General features: G+C 43.5%; 2 protein-coding genes across 2 annotated transcripts in view; one reads left to right on the top strand and one right to left on the bottom strand.

Annotated features, from left to right (window-relative positions):
• The window catches only part of atr (ATR serine/threonine kinase), a 21,830-nt gene extending 6,000 nt beyond the window's left edge, over positions 1-15,830 (bottom strand). The window contains exons 1-35 of the mRNA XM_053486362.1: positions 15,542-15,830; positions 15,348-15,439; positions 14,137-14,289; positions 12,915-13,777; positions 12,671-12,831; positions 12,400-12,558; positions 11,265-11,449; positions 11,009-11,161; positions 10,707-10,905; positions 10,329-10,582; positions 10,054-10,241; positions 9,467-9,567; positions 9,133-9,304; positions 8,798-8,968; positions 8,467-8,661; positions 8,143-8,328; positions 7,691-7,786; positions 7,460-7,590; positions 6,931-7,074; positions 6,435-6,528; positions 6,207-6,332; positions 5,641-5,847; positions 5,413-5,526; positions 5,026-5,141; positions 4,812-4,932; positions 4,035-4,172; positions 3,318-3,531; positions 2,863-3,035; positions 2,551-2,715; positions 2,349-2,440; positions 2,160-2,251; positions 1,817-1,994; positions 718-897; positions 446-605; positions 113-292 (exon numbers count right to left, since the gene is read on the bottom strand). Of these exons, the coding sequence (XP_053342337.1) occupies positions 113-292; positions 446-605; positions 718-897; positions 1,817-1,994; positions 2,160-2,251; positions 2,349-2,440; positions 2,551-2,715; positions 2,863-3,035; positions 3,318-3,531; positions 4,035-4,172; positions 4,812-4,932; positions 5,026-5,141; positions 5,413-5,526; positions 5,641-5,847; positions 6,207-6,332; positions 6,435-6,528; positions 6,931-7,074; positions 7,460-7,590; positions 7,691-7,786; positions 8,143-8,328; positions 8,467-8,661; positions 8,798-8,968; positions 9,133-9,304; positions 9,467-9,567; positions 10,054-10,241; positions 10,329-10,582; positions 10,707-10,905; positions 11,009-11,161; positions 11,265-11,449; positions 12,400-12,558; positions 12,671-12,831; positions 12,915-13,777; positions 14,137-14,289; positions 15,348-15,439; positions 15,542-15,597 (6,009 nt within the window). The 5' untranslated portion in view covers positions 15,598-15,830. The remainder of the gene's footprint in view (positions 1-112; positions 293-445; positions 606-717; positions 898-1,816; positions 1,995-2,159; positions 2,252-2,348; positions 2,441-2,550; positions 2,716-2,862; positions 3,036-3,317; positions 3,532-4,034; positions 4,173-4,811; positions 4,933-5,025; positions 5,142-5,412; positions 5,527-5,640; positions 5,848-6,206; positions 6,333-6,434; positions 6,529-6,930; positions 7,075-7,459; positions 7,591-7,690; positions 7,787-8,142; positions 8,329-8,466; positions 8,662-8,797; positions 8,969-9,132; positions 9,305-9,466; positions 9,568-10,053; positions 10,242-10,328; positions 10,583-10,706; positions 10,906-11,008; positions 11,162-11,264; positions 11,450-12,399; positions 12,559-12,670; positions 12,832-12,914; positions 13,778-14,136; positions 14,290-15,347; positions 15,440-15,541) is intronic.
• zgc:110269 (probable flap endonuclease 1 homolog) lies at positions 15,823-22,825 on the top strand. Its single transcript, XM_053486363.1, has 11 exons — positions 15,823-15,998; positions 18,739-18,811; positions 19,602-19,701; positions 19,811-19,865; positions 20,096-20,157; positions 20,564-20,700; positions 20,927-20,987; positions 21,103-21,234; positions 21,882-22,027; positions 22,234-22,369; positions 22,550-22,825. Exons 1-11 carry the CDS (start codon positions 15,917-15,919, stop codon positions 22,598-22,600), a joined length of 1,035 nt encoding a protein of 344 aa, XP_053342338.1. The 5' UTR covers positions 15,823-15,916; the 3' UTR covers positions 22,601-22,825.

The following is a 22,825-nucleotide window of genomic DNA, read 5'->3' as shown; positions in this document are numbered from 1 at the left end:
CCACATCACTTATTCCTAACATTCTGTTCATGGTTTTAACTTTTAGACTTTAACTGAGAGCGGAACATGTTTAACATGTTTCGGAGATCTCCGCCCCTCCTCGTCTGCTCACCCTGTAGATCTTCATGATGGCGTTGCTCTCGGAGTTAGCCGTCTCCTCCATGTAGCGTCCCACCAGCAGCAGAGCTTTTCCTTTAATCTGGATCCTCTTAGGATCTGAGAGCGGCTGCTCTTCAGGAAAACACTGTTTAACTCCCTTCTGGAGCACAATGAGAGCCTGATGCACATCACCCTGTGCTCACACACACACACACACACACACACAAATTCAACGTGATACAGATACACTAACCAACAAACAGACCTATATTATTGTCCACTTTAATATTATTGTTATTTTTGTGAACATCAGGCGTTTTATTTAAATCCTAACACACACTCGTACCTTGGACCAGAGCCACTTGGCTTTCTCTACGAACAGCTCAGACACGCGAGAGTTCTCAGCGTTCAGCAGGGCGTTAAAGGCCGTCTGGTGATGACCGGCTCGACGGGCCACTCTCGCACTCTGCAGCCAGCACTGACCCACCTGCTCCTCACACACACACCTCAAACCACACACACATAGATTCAAATATAAATTAGACAGCAGTCAGAGTGTACATTGAGCAGAGGTTCAGGACTGTGTGTGTGTGTGTGTGTGTGTGTGTGTGTTCTTACCCCTTGCTGAGGCTGAGCAGGGCCCGACGGAGAGCCAGGATCGGTTCTTTGGCTCTGAAGGAGTTCTGGGTCATAAGCAGGCGATCATCCCAGTTCAGCATCAGCGCACTCGCCTTGGAGCCTTCACTTTCCTTCTGCAGCTCAGTGAACGCATGTTCTAACTCACTGAGCATGTGCAGTCTGACACACACACACACACACACACACACACACATACAGAGTGAATACTTATATTTAATTAGCTCTAAGCTTTTAACACTTCATTGTGTCCATAAGAACGAATTGAAGCTTTCTTTAAAGAGGAGTACAGGTCGTCCCCGACTTACAAACGAGTTTTATTACGGGAGCATGATCGTATGTCTGATTTGTTCTTAAGTCTGACAAAGTGAGTCTTATACACCTTTGAACAAATATACAATGTAAAGTATAACAATCCACTTGATTAAATCAATGTCCCCTTTCCACAAACTGCCATCATCATGTGGCCAAAAACCGTAACCGCACCTAGGGAATGAATCTCACATGTCAAATGTAACAGTGTTGTCTCTGTGCCTTTAAATCGCGAGAGGGATCCCAGACGCCTTTTTGTCTCAGAACTGTTTTCCACTGTATTGGACTGTGAACACTGTTTTGTTGAGGATTTTTTTCTGAAATTAGGATTATTCACCATCAGGACAGATTTACAGGACAGACACTTTCTATCATCGTGCTTTAAGTTTGATTCATTAAAACTGTTGGGCCCCCCTCGTTGGGGACTACCTCTATGTTTCTGTAATGTTAGTGTAAGGAGTCTCCAGTGCGAGCGCTGTGTCGGAGGTAAAGCTGTAGCTGTAATCCTCAGGACAGAGGAGTTTACGGTTCTTTGCGGTTTCTCGGTTACATGACACAATGCAATTTTTCTCTTATTAATTCGAAATAAAATAAAGCAAATTTTATATAAACATAAAAATATTTACATATAAATGATTGGAATTATTGGCAAACTACTGTGTAATTTTTAGCAGTTTCTAAAAAACAATAAATGAGTGCACTTAGATTAACTGAGATTAATTTGATTTAGATAGCTATGTGAGACTCCGCCCACCTCCCCGTTCCTCACCTGACGATGTACTCGTATCCTCTTTGGTAAGTTCCACACTCGAAGCTAGCGGCTGAAAGCGGAACCACCTGCTCCCTCCGCGCCAACTTCAGCTTCTCATAAAAACGCTCCGAGTCCTGTTTCATAGCCGAGACCAACATCTGACCCAGTCTCACACCCCAGGTGTTTGATTTCTCATCTACACACACAATCAAGAAGGTACACCACATGGTGTACAGCACAACTTCTCTAAATATGATTTGCACATTTTTGTACATTATATTTTATATGTGATCTCTGTAAAAACTAAAGTACATCAGAAAAAAAACATATTTTACATCAAGTAAGAGAAAATAAATCGTACCAGAAGCCAAATAATCCTCGACTAAATCCCACTTTGAGAGCTTCCACGCCGCCTCGACGCGATAGGCGTTTAGATCCGACTTCCACTGTGGCCTTCACCGTCAGAAGGGGGAAATTAACATCACACACACACACACACACACACGGCACTGAATTACATACGGGTGTGAAAGTGAGAGACGATGCTCACCTGCTCGCCAGAACTCCATTAACCTGAGTCATCACTGTGGAGAGCTGACCCAGACCCAGCATGGAGCTCATCACACCGTGGTAATGCACAATCTACACACACACACACACACAGACACACACACATAAACATCTAACATAAGGAAAGTAACATACTATGTGTGTGTGTGTGTGTGTGTGTGTGTGTGTGTGTGTGTGTGTACCTGGTCAGGTTCTAGCTGCATGGCTCTGTCGTAGCAGGCTGTAGACTCTCTGAGCAGCCCGATGCTCTCATGTTCCAGAATCTGCTCTCGCAGTGAAGGTTCCTCTTTTCTCAGAGCATTCACTCCCCTCACACCATCCGGCTCATGCATGGCTGCGTAGAGAGCCTAAGACACACACACACACACACACACACACAGATTTTCATTTTTCATTATCATGGTGTACTCAAAGCTGTCCAAATAAATGTAATGCTGATGCTGATTCTGATTCTGATGATGATGATGGTGATGAAGGGGACTCCTTTCTCGTACCTGTAGGAAGCTCAGGTGGTCCTGAATGTTCTGCTGTTTCTCCCTGATAAAGGACTCGAAGTGCATGACTGCTCGCGTGTACGCTTTAGAACGGAACGAAGCTTTAGCCAGGACATCCTGAGGGATCCGGTTCAGGAAGGAGACAACACACTGATACTCACTGTTCTCTACACCTGATACACACACACACACACACACACAAACACACACACATACAGAGCAAAATCAGAATGAGACTCTGGGTTTTTCTCCAAGTGTGTAAATATTCATATTATACACAGGTGTTTATATATATATATATATATATAAACACCTAAGAGTGCAACTTATTGAGTAAACACTGATACACCTGTGTGCCATCATCACCTTCTGACCAATCAGAATCGAGAAACTTTCTACAGTGTATTTGAATGCAGTGTGTGTGTGTGTGTGTGTGTGAGTGCGCTTTCTGTCACCGGTGGCATGGAGGTTGTGTGTGTCTCGGTTCTGTCGGCTGGAGCTCTTGGCTGTGCTGAGTGTTTGGAGTCTGTAACGCCCCCACTGGGTCAGGTGGTCCAACATGGAGAAGACGGTCTGAGTGCTGAGCTGAGCCAGACTCGAGGCGTTCTCCTGCAGCTGAGACAGACGCGGCTCGTCCTCCTTCAGCACGGCCATGATCTCCTCTACTACCTGCACACACACACACACACACACACACACAAAGACACACAGAGACACACACAGACAGAGACAAATGCATAAAATGCAAAATACTTATTTTAATAGAACTATTTTGAGTAATACGTCTACATGTGACAAAACCCTGCTCTTCAGGAACCACACACTGTGTATAAGCAGGTGTTTCCACACACCCGAAGTCGTCTGTAGACACTTCTCTCAGGAGGAGCTAACATCCTCCTGCTGAGTTTTTTTATTTATTTTAAATTTTTTATAAAATCTTGTTTGTGTTCGAAGTTGCTCTTGACAGCTTTTAACACGATCATATAAATCTGTCTAGAATGCCGACGTTTCATTTCACCTGGTGATTAGCGTGATCATTTAAACAAGGATCAGATCACATAGAAACACCTGGTTCCGGAGGCTTTCATTTTTAACGAGCATGAGCATGGTTACCGGATCAATCCCAGACATGGATGTATCTCTAACAAACGGTACACAGAGCAGTCTCTGACCTCCTGCTGTTCCTCAGGTGTGGAGCTCAGCAGGACGTACAGCAGGATGTGGGGCAGCAGGTACAACGTCACTCTGTAGTCGTGCTTGATGATGAAGCTGCAGCAGTTAAACACTTTACTCGCCTGATCATGACGCACCTAAAGCACAAACACAAACAGTGACTTAGATCACACTTCAGCTGCAGACATTTTTTATGTGAATGTCAAGTTCAGAACTGATGCTGTGTTCCAAACTGTACAAGGATCCCTAAAATTATGTGCACTATATGGTGTGTACATACTGCTGTGGATTATAGGGAACAGCCGAAGGACAAAGAAGAAGAAGATGAAGTGTGATTTAAAACAATAGGATGTAGTATATATGGATTAATATCCAATTAACAAAATAGTGCACCAAATAGTGAAAATGGTGTAGTTCAGGACCCAGCAGGACTTTAACAAAATAAACACATTATACTGTATAGCTAATGTAAAGATCTAATAAATGTAATAAACAATAATAAACATAAAATAAAATAATTGTAATCAACAGCACCACACTTTAAATAAAATAAACAATGGACCAATTAATGCACTTTATAATGAACAGAGTGTGGTTTAGGACGGAGCCACAAACACTAATTATGATCATGAATAAAAGACACAATAACACAGTAGTGCACTTTGTAGTGAATATAAAGACTTGAGACATGAAACAGAATGAAAAACGCGTAACTCACTAAGAACTCACTCACAGTTGTATTTATTTGGAATGAAGGTGGCTTTTGGAGAACCCACCTTGCTGATGAGATACCCAGCCCATGTAGCAGACCAGTCGGAGAACTTACTCCCCCGGTTACTCAGGTAGATCGGTTTCGTCAGTCTGGACCAGTTCAGCACCTTCTGGGAGCTTTTATACCTAAACATCACACGAGGAGCGGGAGTCACACCCACAGTGTCAGCGTGACATCATGAGCGTGTGTTCTCACGTGTTTCCCACGTGGTCACTCACCTGCTGTTGAGATGTGGCTCCAGAATCTCTTGAACCTGTTCTGGAAATCTCCTCCACAGCCTGCGGCCGAGCGAGTCCGTCCTTCCCTCGCGACACTCGAATACGGACAGCAGTTCCTGGAAAAAAACAACAACACAAACAACATGAGTTAAATTAGTGTAGTGGGTTAACCTCACAAAACTAATTTAACCAGATCAAAAAGATTTTTAAACATTAGTGTACTAATGTGTGAGTTTAATGCTGCAATGGGGAATTATAGCTGAGTTTCGGGTGTTGTAGCTGGCGTTAGGGTTTTCTGGCAAGTATAGGGGAATTGTATGTGGAGTAAGGGGGCTGCAGCTAGCTGTATCTAGGATCAGGAGATGGGTGTGTTGTCGCATCCCACACCTGCATGGCGTAGGCGGCAGCGTCCTGAGCTCGTACGTTGTCGGCATACGCCAGGAAGGTCCTAGTGAGCTCGGTCAGCAACCCGAAGGCAAAGTCTGGATCATCGATTCCACTCTGCAGAGGAACAACACAGAACCTGTCTGCACAATACCACTGCAATGAAGTTCAACACACACACACACACACATTCTGATAACCCCAACATCATTTGAGAGTAAAGATGCTCACGGTGAAGCTGGCCCCGCTGCGCTGTGTGTGTGTGGTGTTGAGGTCGAGGCGTCCGGGGTCGATGGCCCCCAGCTCCCCTAAACACTCGCCGCACAGCAGCCGCGCCTCGGCGTTCACGTCCTGACACCCCAGCAACAGAACCATCACCAGCTCCGACAGAACCGGTTCCACCAACTCGCTGTCCAACAGCAAGCGCAACACTGCTGCCTGTTACACACACACACACACACACACACACACACACACACAGTATTCTAGCAGAATTTAAATATATCACAAACAGATTTTTTTCAATAAAAGGAAAACTATTGTTGTTTTGTTAGCAGTTTGCTCCATCAGCTCGACTCAAACACCAACAATTTAATTTCTTATGAATAATTTATAGCATTAATTATAAAATTTAATCAACAGCATTTGATTTCAACAATTAACTAACTGAAAAAGTAAACATAAACTTATGTCACATCATAAAATCATATTGTTTGTTTATTCTGGTCATTTCTTTTAAAGATTTTCGCAGAAATATCAGACATGCAAGAAAGGATGAACGTGTGTGTTTTCCTGACCTGGTTCTTGTACAACATCTCCTTCAGGCTGGTGAGGGCATGGATGCGCACGTCGACGTTCTCGTGCTGACTTGCACGCATGGAGAGCTGCAGCGCCGCCTGGAGGTCAGAGCTCTTTGATGTTTGCTGAAAACATTCAAGAAAAAATGTTTAAATGACCAGTTTGACGGTAACTCGAACCCTTGGACACAATCCGTCCCTAAAACTTAATGCTGAGCGAGATCACACCTTCCTGTAGTCCTGTAGGACCTTATGGACGTCTTTCAGCTCAGGGTGGTCTGGGAGAAAGTAGATTTCATGAAGAAAGTCCTCCACTTCCTGTCTGGAATAAGAACACTCACAATAAGTACAATCACAGAGCGAACATGTGTTTCTTCTCCACCTGCTGCTGTGCTGGACAAATTACAGTTTTACTTTAAAGCCTAAGAATTAGAAATATAATTTAGATATTTTCGGTTTTAGTTGTAGCAGCACATGATACACTGTCCAGTACCGCGCACCTCCTAAACTGCAAGTGCACCCTCTTGTGGTAGTTAAGTGATTAGCTCTATGTGGTCTACAGAAAAACTCTATGCAAAACAAAACATTATCAACTATTCATTTCCAAACCATTAAATTCTTAATACTACTGAATCAATTCATGACTAATTATTATTTTTTTTATTACTTATCAAAATTTGTTAATATTGGTTGATTAGTTTACTCCTGTAGCAGGAAGCGGTACCTGTTCTCCACGATGAGGTAGTGCATAATCATGGCCGTCTCTTTAGGCTGAATGGAGATGAGAGGCAAAAGAGCGACGATCACATGACTCAGTAACGGCCCCAAATACGAAGGGTCAAGGGAACGAACAAAACAGTCCCATGTCCTGAAAAAACATTAAAAAAAAAGAAAGTAAATAACTTTTATAATAGTAATTAGTATCATTAAATAAATAGTATTTTTATACATGCATGTACACCCATGGATGACTGTAAAGCATTAGCATAAAATTTTAAACAATTAAAAATGACCCCAAATTAATTACACACATGATATCGTAGCATTAATTATCATTAATATATAATATACATATATAGAAAATGATTTATTAAATGGTTTTGAGTATAATCAGTATTTTACGATAATTAAAAGCGATGTTAACGAGTAGATGTTTATGTAAATAAACACCATTTTCTATTACAAGATTTATATTTGTAGAAGACTGTTTGTGTGTGTTTGTGTGTGTGTGTGTGAGTGTGTGTAAGACTGACTGGCAGCACAGCTGTGGGAAGTCCTCTTTATATCTCAGACCGGTCCTGAGCGTGGTCACCATCTTCACCCTGACGGAGCTGATGTGCTTTGAACCCATCAGCTTCATAAGAGCCATTAAACTGTTCAGAGCCTGCGAAGAGCAAACAGGAGAACTCAGAGCTACACATTGGTCCTGGATAACGATGTCATGATTATTATTCATTTATTATTTTTTAAAGACACACACTAACCATTTTCTTCTTCTCCTTCTCGCCAGCGCTGGAGCTCAGCAGCTGCATGTTGAAGAATGCCAGGATGCCCAGGAGCTTCGGCTGCAGATAATCAGCCTGTGGGACGACAGATGGCAGAGAAAGACTTTTATAAAAAAAAATTCCCGAAAAGAAAACATTAAATCAGACATGTTTTAAATCTTAGATATTCAGTCTAGCTGCCCAACCACCTGTCATCCACCTCTCTCCAATTTCTGTTTTAATCTCCCTGCTTACGTCTGTCTGATTGTCTCTATTTGTCTTTCTGCCTTCCTGTGTACTATCGCACCCGCCTGCCCATCTGCCTACCTGTCTGTCTGCCTGTCTTCCTACCTGTTGCCTACCTGTCGACCCACCTGTCTGCCTGCCTACCTGTCTACATGTGTGTGCGTGAGTGAGTGTGTGTGAGTGAGAGACATGTAATGGTGTGTCACCATGATGTCAGGGGAGGTGATGTCCCTGGGCCCTTGGTAAGGATCATCACTGGAGGCGAAGGAGGCGAGGATGGAGAGTCCATTAAACACCTGCTGGTAGTGTTCTCCCAGACGCAGGAGCAGCTCATTGTGGAGGCCCTGAAAGTCCTGCCTCAGTAAACTGCCCAGCTCAATCTCTGTCTCACTCTACAACACACACACACACACAGACACACATACAGGTGTTTTTATGATAATAAACCCACATTGTATCTGTTTAACAGATTAAAACACTAGAGTGAGAAGAGTGTGTGTGTGGAGCAGAGATCTGTACTGTTCACACACCTTGAGGTAGTGCAGGGCTCTCTCCAGCTCGTCCTTGGTGCAGGAACACACCAGATGTGAGAAGATGTACTTGAAGTTGTTGATAAGGATTTCCCGTCGGTTTACGTTGAGCTGTTTAGCGATGGTGCGGATCAGCGCAGACGCCGTGGGACTCGCTTTCGCCGCCAAGTACGGGAGGAGAACCTGCAGTGTGCGCTACACACACACCCAACTGAGTATTATTATAATTGAAAATGATAATAGTTTAAATGACAAACCGGTGTAAGACACTCCTACGGTCAGAACTTTAACAGAAAGCGTAATGACTGAATGTTCTGGGGTCGATGCTCACGTTGAGGAAGCGGTTGAGGTCGGGGAAGTCGAAGGCGTGTGCGACGTCCGAGAGGATGTCGAGGGCGAGCTCTCGCTGGTGCGCCGCCTCCTCCTGCAGGGCCTCACTGCTCTGATCAGGGGTGCAGCGCAGCGCCATCATGTGGCGGGAGTGTAAAGACTCCACCAGAAACTACACACACACACACCCACGACACACCCACACGACACACACACTTAATCAACCTGCGAGGATTATTTTAGCCAACTGAGTGAGGCTCCACCCACAAATGGTTCCTTGTGTTTTGCGTGAGTGTGTGTGGAGGAAACAGGTGCGAGGTGGAGGTGAGGACTGACCTGACACACAGGGTTCCTGTACTGATTGAAGAAACTCTGCAGTTTGAGGTTTCGGGTCGAAGCGAGAGCCTGAATCTCAGTGTGAGCCACCACCGACACCTGAGAGGATTTAGAGAGTAAACAGTGGAGCAAACGCAGGAGAGAGAACGACACCAGACTGCCTTCAGCCGCCCTGAAACACACACACACACACACACACACACACACACAGAGACAGAGACAGGAACGCAGAGAGCATTTACAAAGATGAGCAAGTTTAAATATTAAGAAGAATCTGTGTGTGTGTGTGTGTGTGTGTGTGTGTGTGTGTGTGTGTGTGTGTGTGTGTGTGTACCTGCCAATCTCCCCAGTCGTCAAAATGAGTGTGTGTTTCAGGTCGTTGTTTCTAGATGTCTTTGCGTTTGTAAAAGCTTCTTTCAGACGGGACACGAGCAGCTGTGGATGGAAACAAGATCTCATCATAACTCAATCAACACACATGTATACACACACTTCCTGGTAGTGTTCTAGTGCTGGTGGAAGTAAAGGTCAAGGGCAGGTAGAGCCAAAGGTCAAGGGGAGGAAATTTGGGAGCAGGTAAAAGTTAAGCGTAGGAGTATGTGAAGGTCAAGGGAGATGATGGTTAAGACCAGATGAAGGTCAGGGACAGGTAGAGTTTAAAGGCAGGTGAAGGTCAAGGACAGGTGAAGGTCAAGGACAGGTGAGCATCTGGGGCAGGGGCTGGTTAAGGACAGGTGAAGTTTAGGGGCAGGTGAAGGTTAACTGCAGGTGAAGGTCAGGGGCAGGGGTAGAGCTAGGTTAATTGCAGGTGAAGGTCAGGGGCAGGTGAAGGTTAATTGCAGGTGAAGGTTAATTGCAGGTGAAGGTTAATTGCAGGTGAAGTTGAGGGGCAGGTGAATATTTCCAGTTGTGGTTCTGTACCTCTTTGAGGAAAGCGTCTCCGTTCCAGCGCTCCAGCAGGCTCTTGATGTTTTGGCTGAAGGACAAGCGAACGTCCTGGTGTGGATCCTCGATCAGATTAACCAGCGCCACGAGGAGCGACTGGGTGTCGGGGTCACTGCTGCTCACGTCCATGTGCTCACACACGTGTCTGATGTTCTCTATAAACACTACACCACACAGGGAGATGTTCTATTATTAAAGGTTATTGGGTTAAAGCTCAACCGGAGAGATCATGGTCAGGTAAAGCTACTGACCTCGCTTCACCTCTGGCTCCTCACTGGGTCTGAGCAGGGTGAGGAACGGCACGAGGACGGACGCTCCGGTGGAGGACAGACGGATGGAGTGAGAGTCAGACAGGGTGACTCGAGAACAGAGGAACTCTGAGGGGGAACACAAATCCTCAGGGAGAACACGGAACTGAGAACTTTCACTCACACAACACAGCAACTGAGAACCGACAGACGCCATCGCTGATCTGACACGGGGGGAGGAGTCCTGCAGTCTGGACCTGGGGGGGGGGGTGTCGAGGATAGAGAAAGAGAGTGATAGAGGGAGAGAGAGGAAGTGTGTGAGGTCAGAGAAAGAACAACAGAAAAAAACAAAAAGACAGAGAGAGTAACGCGTGTCCATACATGAGCGTGTTGCTCAAGAGGTTGTGTGGTTTAGTCCCGAGCTGATGGCCGAGTAGGGGAAATCCTCTCACTGCACTGAGCCGTTCCGTCTCACTCTCACTCTGGAGTGCGCACTGATAAACACACACGCGCCACTCTGCACTTGTCTGCTGGGGGAGAAGAGACAGGAGAAGGACGCAGCGACCTCGAGTCTCCACAGCTACACACACACACACACACACACACACAAAATAAAACCATATCACCTTTGTATCTCTTCAGAAAGCATATAAAAGTCAATAAAGTGAAGGTGAGTGGCGTACAGTACGCAGGAGCCAGCTTTCCCGCCAGTCCGATCAGATTAGCAGGAAACAACGCCGTCTGATAGGCTGGCATAGAGGAGTGTGTGTTCACCCAGGGAATGGACAGGAACGCACACACACTCTGGAACAGCTCGCCGTCAGTCTGACTGTGAACTGAGAACGGAGTAATACTTTCAGATCTACACCTTCGACATTACGCATCAGAGTCCATTGATTAGACAGGGACGTGTGTATACATGTATGTATTTAAACACACTGGTCATGTAGACGACGGCATCCAGCACGCGGACCGTTCTCTCCACCATCACCTCCACATCCTCGTCAGGGGCGTCGGCCATGACGGAGAAACACGCCTCCACCACCCGAGACAACGTCCTCGACTTCAACCACACCAGCTGCTGTGCGTGTGTGTGTTTCTCACTGGAGTCCAGCACACACTCACTGATACAGAAACAGGTGCAGAAAGTTAAGAGGGACTATTTTATCATTTTAATTCATACACACTTCATATTTCATACAAATTTCCATACGTTTCTTTTCTGACTCTGTAAAGCTGCTTTGTGACAACGACAATTGTTAATAGCTGCACAAATAAAAATGTACTTATCGAAGTGGAAAAGTTTGCACATCCTAAGATCACAAAAGTGTACTGTAACACAGAAAACTTTAAGTCCTGAAAGTTAAGTTGCAAAACGTAGTGTTTTTTTACAATTATTTATTTTAATGTGTGTGTTATGCGATAAAATCCCCCCCGCCACAGATTGCCCCCCATAATCTCTATCAAATATATTAGGACACCACAATCAAAAATTTATATTATTATTAGCAAATAGATCATTATAATTATAATTAACCCTAGGCACGTGACAAATTAATAAAAAATTAATTAATAGAAAATTAAGACATGTAATACAAATTCTCATCTAATGTTTATTTTGTGGCACATTTATTTTACAGGGGTTTGTCATGTAAAAAAATATGTATCATGTGTCATGTAAAAAAAATATATATAAAAATATGAAAATATGCATGTTGTATATGAAAAAGATACATAATTTATATATTTCTTCCCTATACAACATGTCTTTTTTTATGTTGCTTATTTGATAATCAAATTCGTTTGGTGCAATTTGTAATTCGTAAATCATAAACCTATGAATTTATGTTCTAATATAATATTAGATAGAGATTATGTGGGGGTGGGGGGGGGCAATCTGTGGCAGGGAGGCATTTTAGCGCATAACAGTTTTCCATTGGAAAAATGTTTCATATTCACACTGTAAGACATGTCTGTATGTGTCAAAATCGTGATTAAAATCAAAATCGCAATACTGTGTCCTTTGTCCATATCGCACAGCCCTAGTGTGTGTTTGTGTGAGAGAGAGAGAGACCTGGAGCAGATCGCAGTTAGACGCAGGATGCTGACTAATCCCTCCAGAACACACAGACGCTTCTCAACACCGTCACAGGTTTTTAGGTGCGTCAGAAGCTCCTCCATCCGATCCTCTACTGCGGCCCACACCTCGCTCCTGCTCCTCATCTCCACCTGACTGCACACACACACACGTTCGTTGAAAAAAACAACATATTTTAGTAATAATAATATAACAGTAGATTGGACACAAGAACGGGGGGGGGGTGGGGGGGGGATTGTATCGGTACCCTGGTGGGCCTCGTCTAGACGCTGTGGACAGAGACAGGTGGAGCTTTTTAGCCGGAATCTCCTCGTCACCTCCACCTGACTCCACCCACTCACTCTGACATTCCTGTAGAGCTGCGAGACCTTCTGCCTTGAGAGCCACACACACGAACCCCTCCACGTACTGCAAATAAACACGTCACTGTTAATATAAAACTGATAATATCAATGATTATTATTATTGGATTTTTAGTTGTTGTTGTTTACTTCCTGCTGTGTCTGCGCGCCGATGTTTCGGATCAGTGATCTGCACACAGCCGTCACTCTCTCTTTCCGGATTGAAGCAGCGGACTCGTATCCCAGCGGCACGCACTCCAAAACGAAGCGGAAAACCTCGCACAACGTCGTCCTCACCTCCGTCACCTTTATCCTGTCTACGGTCCCGCTGAGGACGAGTGTGTGCAGCATATCCATCAGCAGGTCCAGGTGGACACGCCCGAACTTCTCGTGCGAGCCCTTCTCAGAGACGAACACACGCCGGGTCAGCACCTGAAACTCACCTGCATATGTTCGCACATCTGATTCCTCACTGGACATGAAAGACTCCAGGAGGGACAGATATGCCGCGAAGAATGTCTGTTCGTGGTTTACAGGAAGCCCACCCAGATCTACGACGCGTCTCAGCATCGCCATGGAGATGGTTTTTAACTCAGCGCCGCCGTGTATCAGGACTAAACAGGACGCGTCCCAAATCCGTCCGACTTCCCGGGGAAAGAAGACACCCTGCAGGATGGTGCAGAGGACAGTCAGTGCAGCAGACAGTAGCGCCTGAGACGATGCAGGTGACGTGAGCCGGAGGACAGATGGCGTGAGATACGTAGCGCAGTGACACGCACTGAAACGCTGCAGCGAGACGGGCCACTGTGTGTCCGACGCCCTGCAGACGGCGTGTGTGAGATCCTGCACTAATCCCATCAGCTCTCCAGCCAGCACGCCGAACACCATCGGACTCTTCGCTCGGAAAAGCTGGAGCAGGGAGCCGAGCACGGAGACGATTTTATCGCGCAGGACGCCGCATTCCGGCGCAGCCGCAATCCGCAGCACACGTGTAATGATCCACCGAGAGAAATCTGAAACCGGAGGAAAATTATATAATTGTGTGAAATTATAAGATACCATAAGATAAATTATTTGCCATTCTTAAATGCAAAAGTATCGGCACCCTCTTCTCTTTAGTGCTTTTATTTGTATAAACTTAAGCAAATCATTACTTTTTTAGACTCTGTCTGGCTCTCTTCATTATTTCACCCCTCACTTTTGTCCTGATGTCCCTTTTCCCCTCATTCTACTATTTCATCCTTTATCTTTCTTAAGTCCATCCCTCCCTTTATCCCTCCATCAATCTTTATTTCACTGTCATTCATAAAAACAATCTTCCTCTTTCCATCATGTCTTTCTTTCTGTCTCATTGATGTGTGACTGTACTGACCGCTGCATTCGCTCTGGACGTCTCTGTACTGCTCCGTCTGACACGCCGGGTTTATAAACATCAGCGAGGAGGATTTAATGATGTGCTGGATGAAGTCCAGGAGCATGACGCAGGCCGGCTCTGAGCTGCTCGTCTTACTCAGCTCCAGGGCCACTGAGGACACACGGAGACACAAAAACAAACAAACGTTAGGTTCGGTTCTCTTTGTGACACTGAAGCTCTGGAGTCGCTCAGAGAAGATGGAGAAGAATAACACAGAGAAACAGAAGGAGAGAGGAGATCTATCTCAGGTGGAGGTGTTCAGGAATACTTTATACTAGTGTAAGTACCAGGGAAAGAGTTTGTATATATATATATAGTTAAAATGTTGAAGCTAAAAATAATCTGCTGACTTTTAATGTAATCAGTAACATTATTATTATTATTATTATTTGAGGTTGAAGCCTCTCTGTACAGCAGAACTCTCTGTCTAACTTATTAATACAAAGAAATCCCATTCTGTAAGGTTGAGTATCTTACGCCTTGTTTACACTAAGTTGTCCTTCTTTGGTGCTCAGACAAATACACTCCCTGTTCGGTAATCGGAGAGTGAATCACAGATGAGAAATGGAAAAAGTAGATCAAAGGATAAAGATGAAGTTTTGTCTTAAAACCACTCCAGCGTGTTAAAATTCACTTATACCACTTCAGCGCTGTTATTTCAGCCAAAGTGAAAATATGAACTAATCCCAGTCAAAATATTCACTTTATCTTTTCTAATTAATATCTATTGGTGCAGGTGTTTGTTTACATTGAGACAGTAGCGCATTAGTAGATTATTTTACAGTAGATTATTAAATCCCACACATAACTGTTCATAACATCACTTTTACTCCACATTTAGATTCACTGATGGTGCAGATTAAACTTCAGACAGAGATCTAAGGACTGCAGGAGATTCAGTAAAGTCTAGACAGACAGTTTTGAGTGACGCTGTGAGGAAATCTGACCAGACCGACCGACAGAAATGTTTCTAAAACTGGTTTCTGGTCCTCCAGTGTATAAATGAATAAAGGTATAACTGAAAGAGTGACTTCTGACCAATGTAGAGACAAAACCATGCTTTTATCAATGTAGAAGATTCTGAGCCTCTGTTTTGCTTAACACTCTTACTGGAAACAGTATTACACTTCATATGACAGATTTGTTATGAACTTTATTCTGGTTCTTACCAACTTCTACATCAGTCAGGATCCTGTCAATAAACTGACACAGAATCTGTCTGGGTTTCTGTACAGCAGCGTTATACTCCTCAGATGAGGCGCTGAAAGAAATTTAAACTCTTTATTATTTTCATTATTCGACATTCTGAGGAAAATAATTCTGTAAAAATCAGAGTTAAAGTCCTGAACCCTGAGAGAAACACCTGGCTAGCTCCTGTAGAGCAGGAATCATCGCAGACATCTCCAACCCCGGCTCCATTTCTCCCTCACAGAAACAAAAAATACTAAACACGAACGAAAGAAGTCTAAATCTTCAACAGTGTCAAAAACATTTAATTAATTAACTCTATTAAATCTATTAATTCCTCTCAGGAAGCGCGAGCTCCATCCCTGCACGCGCCTCCATGACTTTCAAACAGCTATTCCGCTCTGAGCGCGCGGTGAGGACGGTGTCCGGGAAGGGACACGTGACCCGCAGGAATCCTGTTTACCAAAACGCGTTTTGGCGTCGTTGATGCTTTTTGGGCAGGTTTGCGTTTTTGTGCATTAAATTAAAAAAAACCAACAAAACAAACAAAATGGGGATCATGAAATTAGCAGATCTGATTCGCGCTGACGCTCCAGAGTCGATCACTCACAAACAGCTCGGAGATTACAGCGGTAAAGCCTGTTTATTTCCTGCAGCTCCTTTGTGTTAGATCAGACAGACTAGCATCGCTAATGTATCGCTGTGTGTGTGTGGGGGGGGTGTAGGGGGGTGTGGTAGTACTGTGTTGACTGGGGTCTAGTACACTGTCTAGTCTAATCACTAGTTCATTACTGATAGACAACAAAGGAATCGCCGCCTTTATTTATTTATTTATTTACACACACACACACACACACACCGGACCCTCGCCATATGAATGTGATCCGTTCCAGAGGAGAGTTCGTAACGAGACATTTCGTATAGCGAAGTGCAGTTTCCCACAGAAACAGTGAAAATGCCGATAATCCGTTCCAACCACCCAAAATATTACTGCAAAATTTCCAACACTTTCATCATTTTTTGTATTTAAAAACAAACGTGTAGAAAAGACATATTAATGAAGTAAAATACAAAATAAACAGAAATTAAACCTCACTTAACCTTAAATTCTGATTTAAACTTTAATTTCCACTGACAGTAGCTCTTATTTTTTTTCTTGGCACCAGTTCCTTGTTCACTTTCTTTGATCTCATGGTATCTCATTCTATTCTCACTTATTCTGGCACAAAAACACTTTCCTCCTCTCACACAAACAAGTTTTGAGCGGCTTCTGGAGATGCGCAAAACCAGAACAAGCGCGCGACTGACCGGATCGCGCGTATGCCGAAAGTGCTTTGCAGGTCGAAGCAAAATCCAGCAAACATTTTGGTTCGTAAGTTGAAAATTCGCGATCCGGGGTGTTTGTATGTCGAGGGTCCACTGCGTACAGGGCCATGCAAAAGTATTAATACCCCTTGAACTTTTTTACAACGTAACTGTATTATAGATAGATAGATAGATTTTATTTATCCTGTGAGGGGAAAAATATTGCGTTGCAGCAGCAGCAGGTAACACAAACCTAGGGGGTTTGTGGGGGTAGAATGTAAATAAATAATATTTATCATAATTGTCAGTGTTGTGGGACGTTACTGTTTAAAGTAACTAATTACATTACAAAATTACTGTCTTTAAAAAGTAATCAGTTACATTACAGTGTTACTTTCTGATAAAAGTAACTAGTTCGAGTACTTTTTCATTGCATAAAATGAAAACTCCTTTGTGATTCCTCATGCATGTTGTTTTAGTCAAGACCTTTATAATTATTCTACCATCATCACTTAGTGAAGTTTGGCCCATAATCTGTTAACTACTGATACCCCTATCTCACCTACTAATACCCCTATCTCACCTACTAATACCCCTATCTCACCTACGCGGTTTCGCACGGTGGCTGTAAGTACGGTTCATCATGATTCACCACGAGTTTTGGCGCTGTGATTAGGTTTCCATCTTTCCGTGTGTCGGTCCTCACATAGTCAAACCGCATAGGTGAGATAGGGGTATAACAGCAGGAATAACAGAGGGGGAGGGGTTATTGGGGGCGGGGCTTTTAGGACGACGTTCACACACACTAACGGATTGGGAATCACTGCTGTCTGCCTCACGGATTACATAAATTGTCTGAATAATGGATTACATTTTTAAAAATATAACTAAATAACTGAGTACATAAACGGCGGACCAACACATTAGATTACTCGTTACATCAAAAAAGTAATCCAAGTACTCTAACACGTTACTTTGTAACGCCTTACACCCAACACTGATAATTGTAATATAAAATATTAATATTTTATTAAATGAATATTATGATAAATAAAATATTAACGTTAATGTTATATGAATACTTATATAAAATATTATAATAATTGCAACTAATATGCCCCAGAGTGTCACAGTGATTAAGTGCTCACTCTATCATCTGGGAATTGCTGCTTCAACTCCAGGGTGATGCTGTAGCCTCTCGCAGCCGGAGGTCTAGAGAGAGCTAATTGGCCAAACTCTCTGAGCGAGATGGGATGGAAGGCACTTAAAATACTGTATATTGTAACTGATACAAATAATACAATTTGGCAGATGAGTTCAAAAAGAAAAAAAAAAAATAATAAAATGGACAAATAAAATTAAATGTATTTCATTGGGATTTTATGTGATAGACCGATACAAAGTGGCACATAATTGTGAAATGTAAGGAAAATTATACATTTTTGCAAATAAAAATCTGAAAAGTTTGTATTCAGCCCCCTTAACTCTGATACCACTAACTAAAATCCAGTGGAACCAACTGTCCTCAAAAGTCACATAATTAGTAAATAGAGTCCATCTGTGTGTAGTTGTCCTGCTGGAGGGGGAACCTTCGCCCCAGTCTTAAGTTATTTTCAGACTCTAACAGGTTTTCTTCTAAGATTTGCCCTTTATTTGGATTCATCAATCTTCCCATTAACTCTGACCAGCTTCCCTGTTCCTGCTGAAGAAAAGCGTCTCCACAACATGATGCTGCCGCCACCATGCACAGGGTTCTTTTTCCACCACACATGCTGTTTTGCATTTAGGTAATAAAAAAAAAAGTTTTGGTCTCATCTGACCAGAGCACCTTCTTCCACTTGTTCGCTGTGTCCCACATGGCCTGTCACAAACTGCAAATGGAACTTCTTATGGCTTTCTTCAAAATGTGGAAAAGGTCAAGGGTTATGAATACTTTTGCAAGGCACTATATATATATATATACCTTTTTTTGCAGGTATTTGTCTGGTCATGTGACATGTCCCTAACTTTTATTTTGTTATTTTCAGAATAGTATAATAATCCTCATATTTGTTTGCTTTGTTTAAGGCAAAATAATTGCATTTGACACCTCCATTATTATGAACCAGTTCCGTTGTGCTGTTCCTAATCAGACAATAAGGTAAGAACAATATATTATAATAACAGTTATATTCTATATCATGTATTGTAGAGATTTCTGTTTTCTGATGCTTTTGTTAAATATAATGTTAAGAATATTAATAAATGTTAAAGATGCACTAAAATGTCCTAAAAGCATCTATAAATCATCGTCTTCTAATTTCACTGTGAATAAAATGTCAGAATTTAAGTTTTTTTTTCTTTTTTACATTTTCTAATATTTATCCGAACAACGGGTAGAGATTAGATCAGATCGGATCTCTTCAAACCCATTCTTCTCATCAGGTGCACTGAAAAGGAGATCAGTTCAAATTTCACTGTGTATAAAATGTCAGAAATTATTATTATTATTATTATATTTAATTTCCTGATATTTATCCGAACAATGGGTCGAGATCAGATCGGATCGGATCGGATCTCATCAAACCCATTTTTCTCATCAGATGCACTGAAAAAGGAGATCAGACTGTATGTTAATATCAGACTAATTGAAAGATGTACAGCATGTATTTTAGAGAACAAACTCTCTGTTCACTGATCCTGTATGTATATTTGATTATAGCAGTATTATTATTCTGGAGTGAGCCGTATCTAGAGAAATTATCCTCTTCGGTGTTGTGGTGAGAAGCTCCGTCTCTCAGGTTTGATCAGAATCCATCCTCTCGTCTGTGAGAGCCGGAGGTCTTTCTTAAACTTTCTTAAAAGGTTTATCAGCTGAAAACGACAGGAGTTTTAGAGCATGTGGTGTGTGTGTGTGTGTGTGTTGTATGTTGTGTGTATGTGTGTTAAAGCTTGTTAGGTGTGTTCTACCGCACACTGACGTTCCTGGAGCACGGCATCAAGCCAGTGTTTGTGTTCGATGGAGTTCCTCCTGATGAGAAGCTGGCCGTGGTGAGACTCGACAGAGCTCTGGGGTTTAGGGTTCAGATTAAAAACTACTGAAGTAATAAATAAATAAGAAATAAATAAGAAATAATAAACACTACCTTAATTCTTTCAGCTGGAGAAAAGAGCACAGAATGCAGGATGGGGAAGCTATCAGCGCTCTCCCACCGGTGAGAGGGACCGTGATCATTTTTATTATTCATAATCATTATTCTTGATAAATATTTAAAATAATAAATCTATTAAACTCTCAGACTACAATTAATTTATTCATCTTTATTATAAGTGTATTATTCACTAATTACAGTGGAGGTGAGACTGGTGTGTGTGTGTGTGTGTGTGTGTAGTGGAGATGATGTTAAACCTCTGCCTCAGCCTGACTCTGTATCTGTTCCCTCAGTGTCCTCTAAAACACAGGACTTCCTGCGTCTCCTCCCGCTCCTGGGTGTCCCCTGTGTCCAGGTAACAGATCAGAACTCCATTACAACCAGGCATCTCACTCTGTCTCACTCTCTGTCTCTGATGTTTATGCGTGAGGAGATCATCACCACCACCCTGTATATCTCAGATATTAAATAATGTGGGGTGGAGCTGTGACTGTTAAAAGTAAAATAAACACAGATTATAAATGATACTTTTATTCTGTCGTGTGCTTCGTCCATCAGTGTCTGTGAGCTGCAACAAAGACCGATGTTTAACATAAAAAACAGACTGTCTGTCTCTCTCCCATTGTCTCTCTGCCTTTCTCTCCCTTTGTTTGTCTGTCTCTTTTTTTGACTCTCCCTCGTCTGTCTGACTTTGTCCCCCTCGAAACCCCCCTCCATCCACCCCCCCCCCCTCCCTCTCGCCCCCTCCGTCCGTGTCCCAGGCCCCCAGTGAGGCTGAGGCATGCTGTGCCCAGCTGGTCAGGAGCGGTGTGGTGGACGCCGTGGCGTCGGAGGACATGGACACGCTGGCGTTCGGAGGGGTGCTTCTCCTCCGCCAGCTGAACGCTAACAGCGGGAGGTGAGGAAGCGCTGAGGTCTGGACCTGTTCTCCTTTCTGTATCCATGTGGAGTGAAAAAAACTTTCCTTTCCTTCCTCCATCTCTCTCTTTGTTTTATCCATCCATCTGTTCTTTCCTTAACGCCGCTCCATCTTTTCTTTCTGTTGTTCGATTCTTTTTTTGACCTCCTTCCATCTTCTGTGCGTCAGTGTTAAATAACTCTGGTGACGTGTCTCGTCCCTGCAGCGATGTGACGGAGTACTCTCTGCCCAAGCTCCTGGAGATCCTGCAGCTCTCACAGGAAGAGGTTCACCACCAGAACCGCCGCTAATGACCACTGTTATAAAGACCTTATTACACTGAATAAACTCTGTGCCACATGAAACACTCTGTGTGTGTGTGTGTGTGTGTGTGTGTTCCAGTTTGTGGATCTGTGTATCCTACTGGGATGTGATTTTTGTGATAAGATCATGGGTTTGGGGCCGACCCGAGCACTCAAGCTCATCCAGCAGCACCGCACCATAGAGGGCGTCATGCTCAACATCAACAGGAAGGTAACACACACACACACACACACAGACACACAAACACACACAGACACACCTGTAACGCTATGACTTGAGGTCACAACACACAACACGAAATATATTTAATTTAAATATAGATCATTCTTGTTATAGTTTATATTTAATAGAACTGCATATCTGTAAACATCCGTCTCCGTGTCTCTCTGTCTGTCAGTCTGTGTCTCTCTGTCTGTCAGTCTGTGTCTCTCTGTCTGTCTGTCTGTGTCTCTCTGTCTGTCAGTCTGTGTCTCTCTGTCTGTCAGTCTGTGTCTTTTTGTCTCTCAGTCTGTGTCTCTCTGTCTGTCAGTCTGTGTCTCTCTGTCTGTCAGTCTGTGCCTCTCTGTCTGTCAGTCTGTGTCTTTTTGTCTCTCAGTCTGTGTCTCTCTGTCTGTCTGTCTGTGTCTCTCTGTCTGTCTGTCTGTGTCTCTCTGTCTGTCAGTCTGTGTCTCTCTGTCTGTCTGTCTGTGTCTCTCTGTCTGTCTGTCTGTGTCTCTCTGTCTGTCAGTCTGTGTCTTTTTGTCTCTCAGTCTGTGTAAAGACTGAAAAAAACAAAATAAATGTTGTTCTTTTTTGTTTTTCCCTAGTCTTTGTAACTGTATGTGTGTGTGTGTGTGTGTGTGTGTGTGTGTGTGCAGACTCACCCAGTCCCTGAAGAGTGGCAGTACGAGGCTGCGCGCCGGCTGTTCCTGAACCCGCCCCCGGTTGAGCCGCCCTGTCTCCAGTGGACAGAGCCGAATGAGGAGGAGCTGGTCAAGTTCCTGTGCCAGGAGAAACGCGCCAAGTACACCAGACACAACTCCACACACACACACACACACACACACACAGTTACAGCAGGTATGAAGTGAATGTTTTTGTGAAGGGAGTGGTCTCACCTCAGAGCTGTGTGTATGTAAGAGTGCAGGGTCGGGCACTCGGGCATCTATGCTCTGTGTGTGTGTGTGTGTGTGTGTGTGTGTGTGTGTGTGTGTGTGTATGTGTGGTCAGAGAGGAGAGGGTGCGAGGACGTATTCAGACGTTCCGGCAGAATCAGGCCTACAAGCGGGAGAAAGAGGAGAAGAAGGAGGGAGACACCAATCAGGCCAGCATGAACGATTTCTACCCTGTGACACGGAAAAGATGGGTAAAGTGTCTCACACAATAACAAGACCCGGAGTCTGTCTGTCTGTCTGTCTGTCTGTCTGTCTGATAGGTTCTCTTTTCGTCTGTTTCTGTCTCTATCTATCAGTATTATGAGTATTATATTTATGTATATACATTTTTTCAAACAAATTTCTGTGTGTGTGTCTGTGTGTGTGTTTAGTCTGCAGAAGCAGGAGGATCCAGAGCCACGAAGCAGCCGAAGGCGAACTGATGCGCTGTACTTAAAGCCCCAGTGATGGAGAGAAGAAGTGGAACATTTCAGTGTTTTATTTGTCAGTTTATCTGTAATCGTGTCGTAGAGTCGAGTGACGTAAATGTGCTGATTATGTTTAGGAATAATGTGATCATGTTAAACACATTAGTCTTTATAAGTTTAGCTGTTTTTTATCATGCATGTATCCGAGCTATGTTCTTAAAAACAGTATTTCTCTCCGTA

The sequence above is a fragment of the Clarias gariepinus genome, chromosome 25 (genome assembly GCF_024256425.1).
Source record: "Clarias gariepinus isolate MV-2021 ecotype Netherlands chromosome 25, CGAR_prim_01v2, whole genome shotgun sequence".
Taxonomy (NCBI): domain Eukaryota; kingdom Metazoa; phylum Chordata; class Actinopteri; order Siluriformes; family Clariidae; genus Clarias; species Clarias gariepinus.
The sequence above is the reverse complement of the archived record's forward strand: the minus strand, read 5'-3'. Positions and strand labels throughout refer to the sequence as shown.

What these genes read in the sequence shown, in the direction of transcription:
- zgc:110269 (XM_053486363.1), top strand. Translation starts at nt 15,917, where the DNA reads ATGGGGATCATGAAATTAGCAGATCTGATTCGCGCTGACGCTCCAGAG. An exon ending in TGCTCAACATCAACAGGAAG is followed by an intron (nt 21,235 to 21,881) that starts GTAACACACACA and finishes GTGTGTGTGCAG; the next exon opens with ACTCACCCAGTCCCTGAAGA. An exon ending in TGCCAGGAGAAACGCGCCAA is followed by an intron (nt 22,028 to 22,233) that starts GTACACCAGACA and finishes ATGTGTGGTCAG; the next exon opens with AGAGGAGAGGGTGCGAGGAC.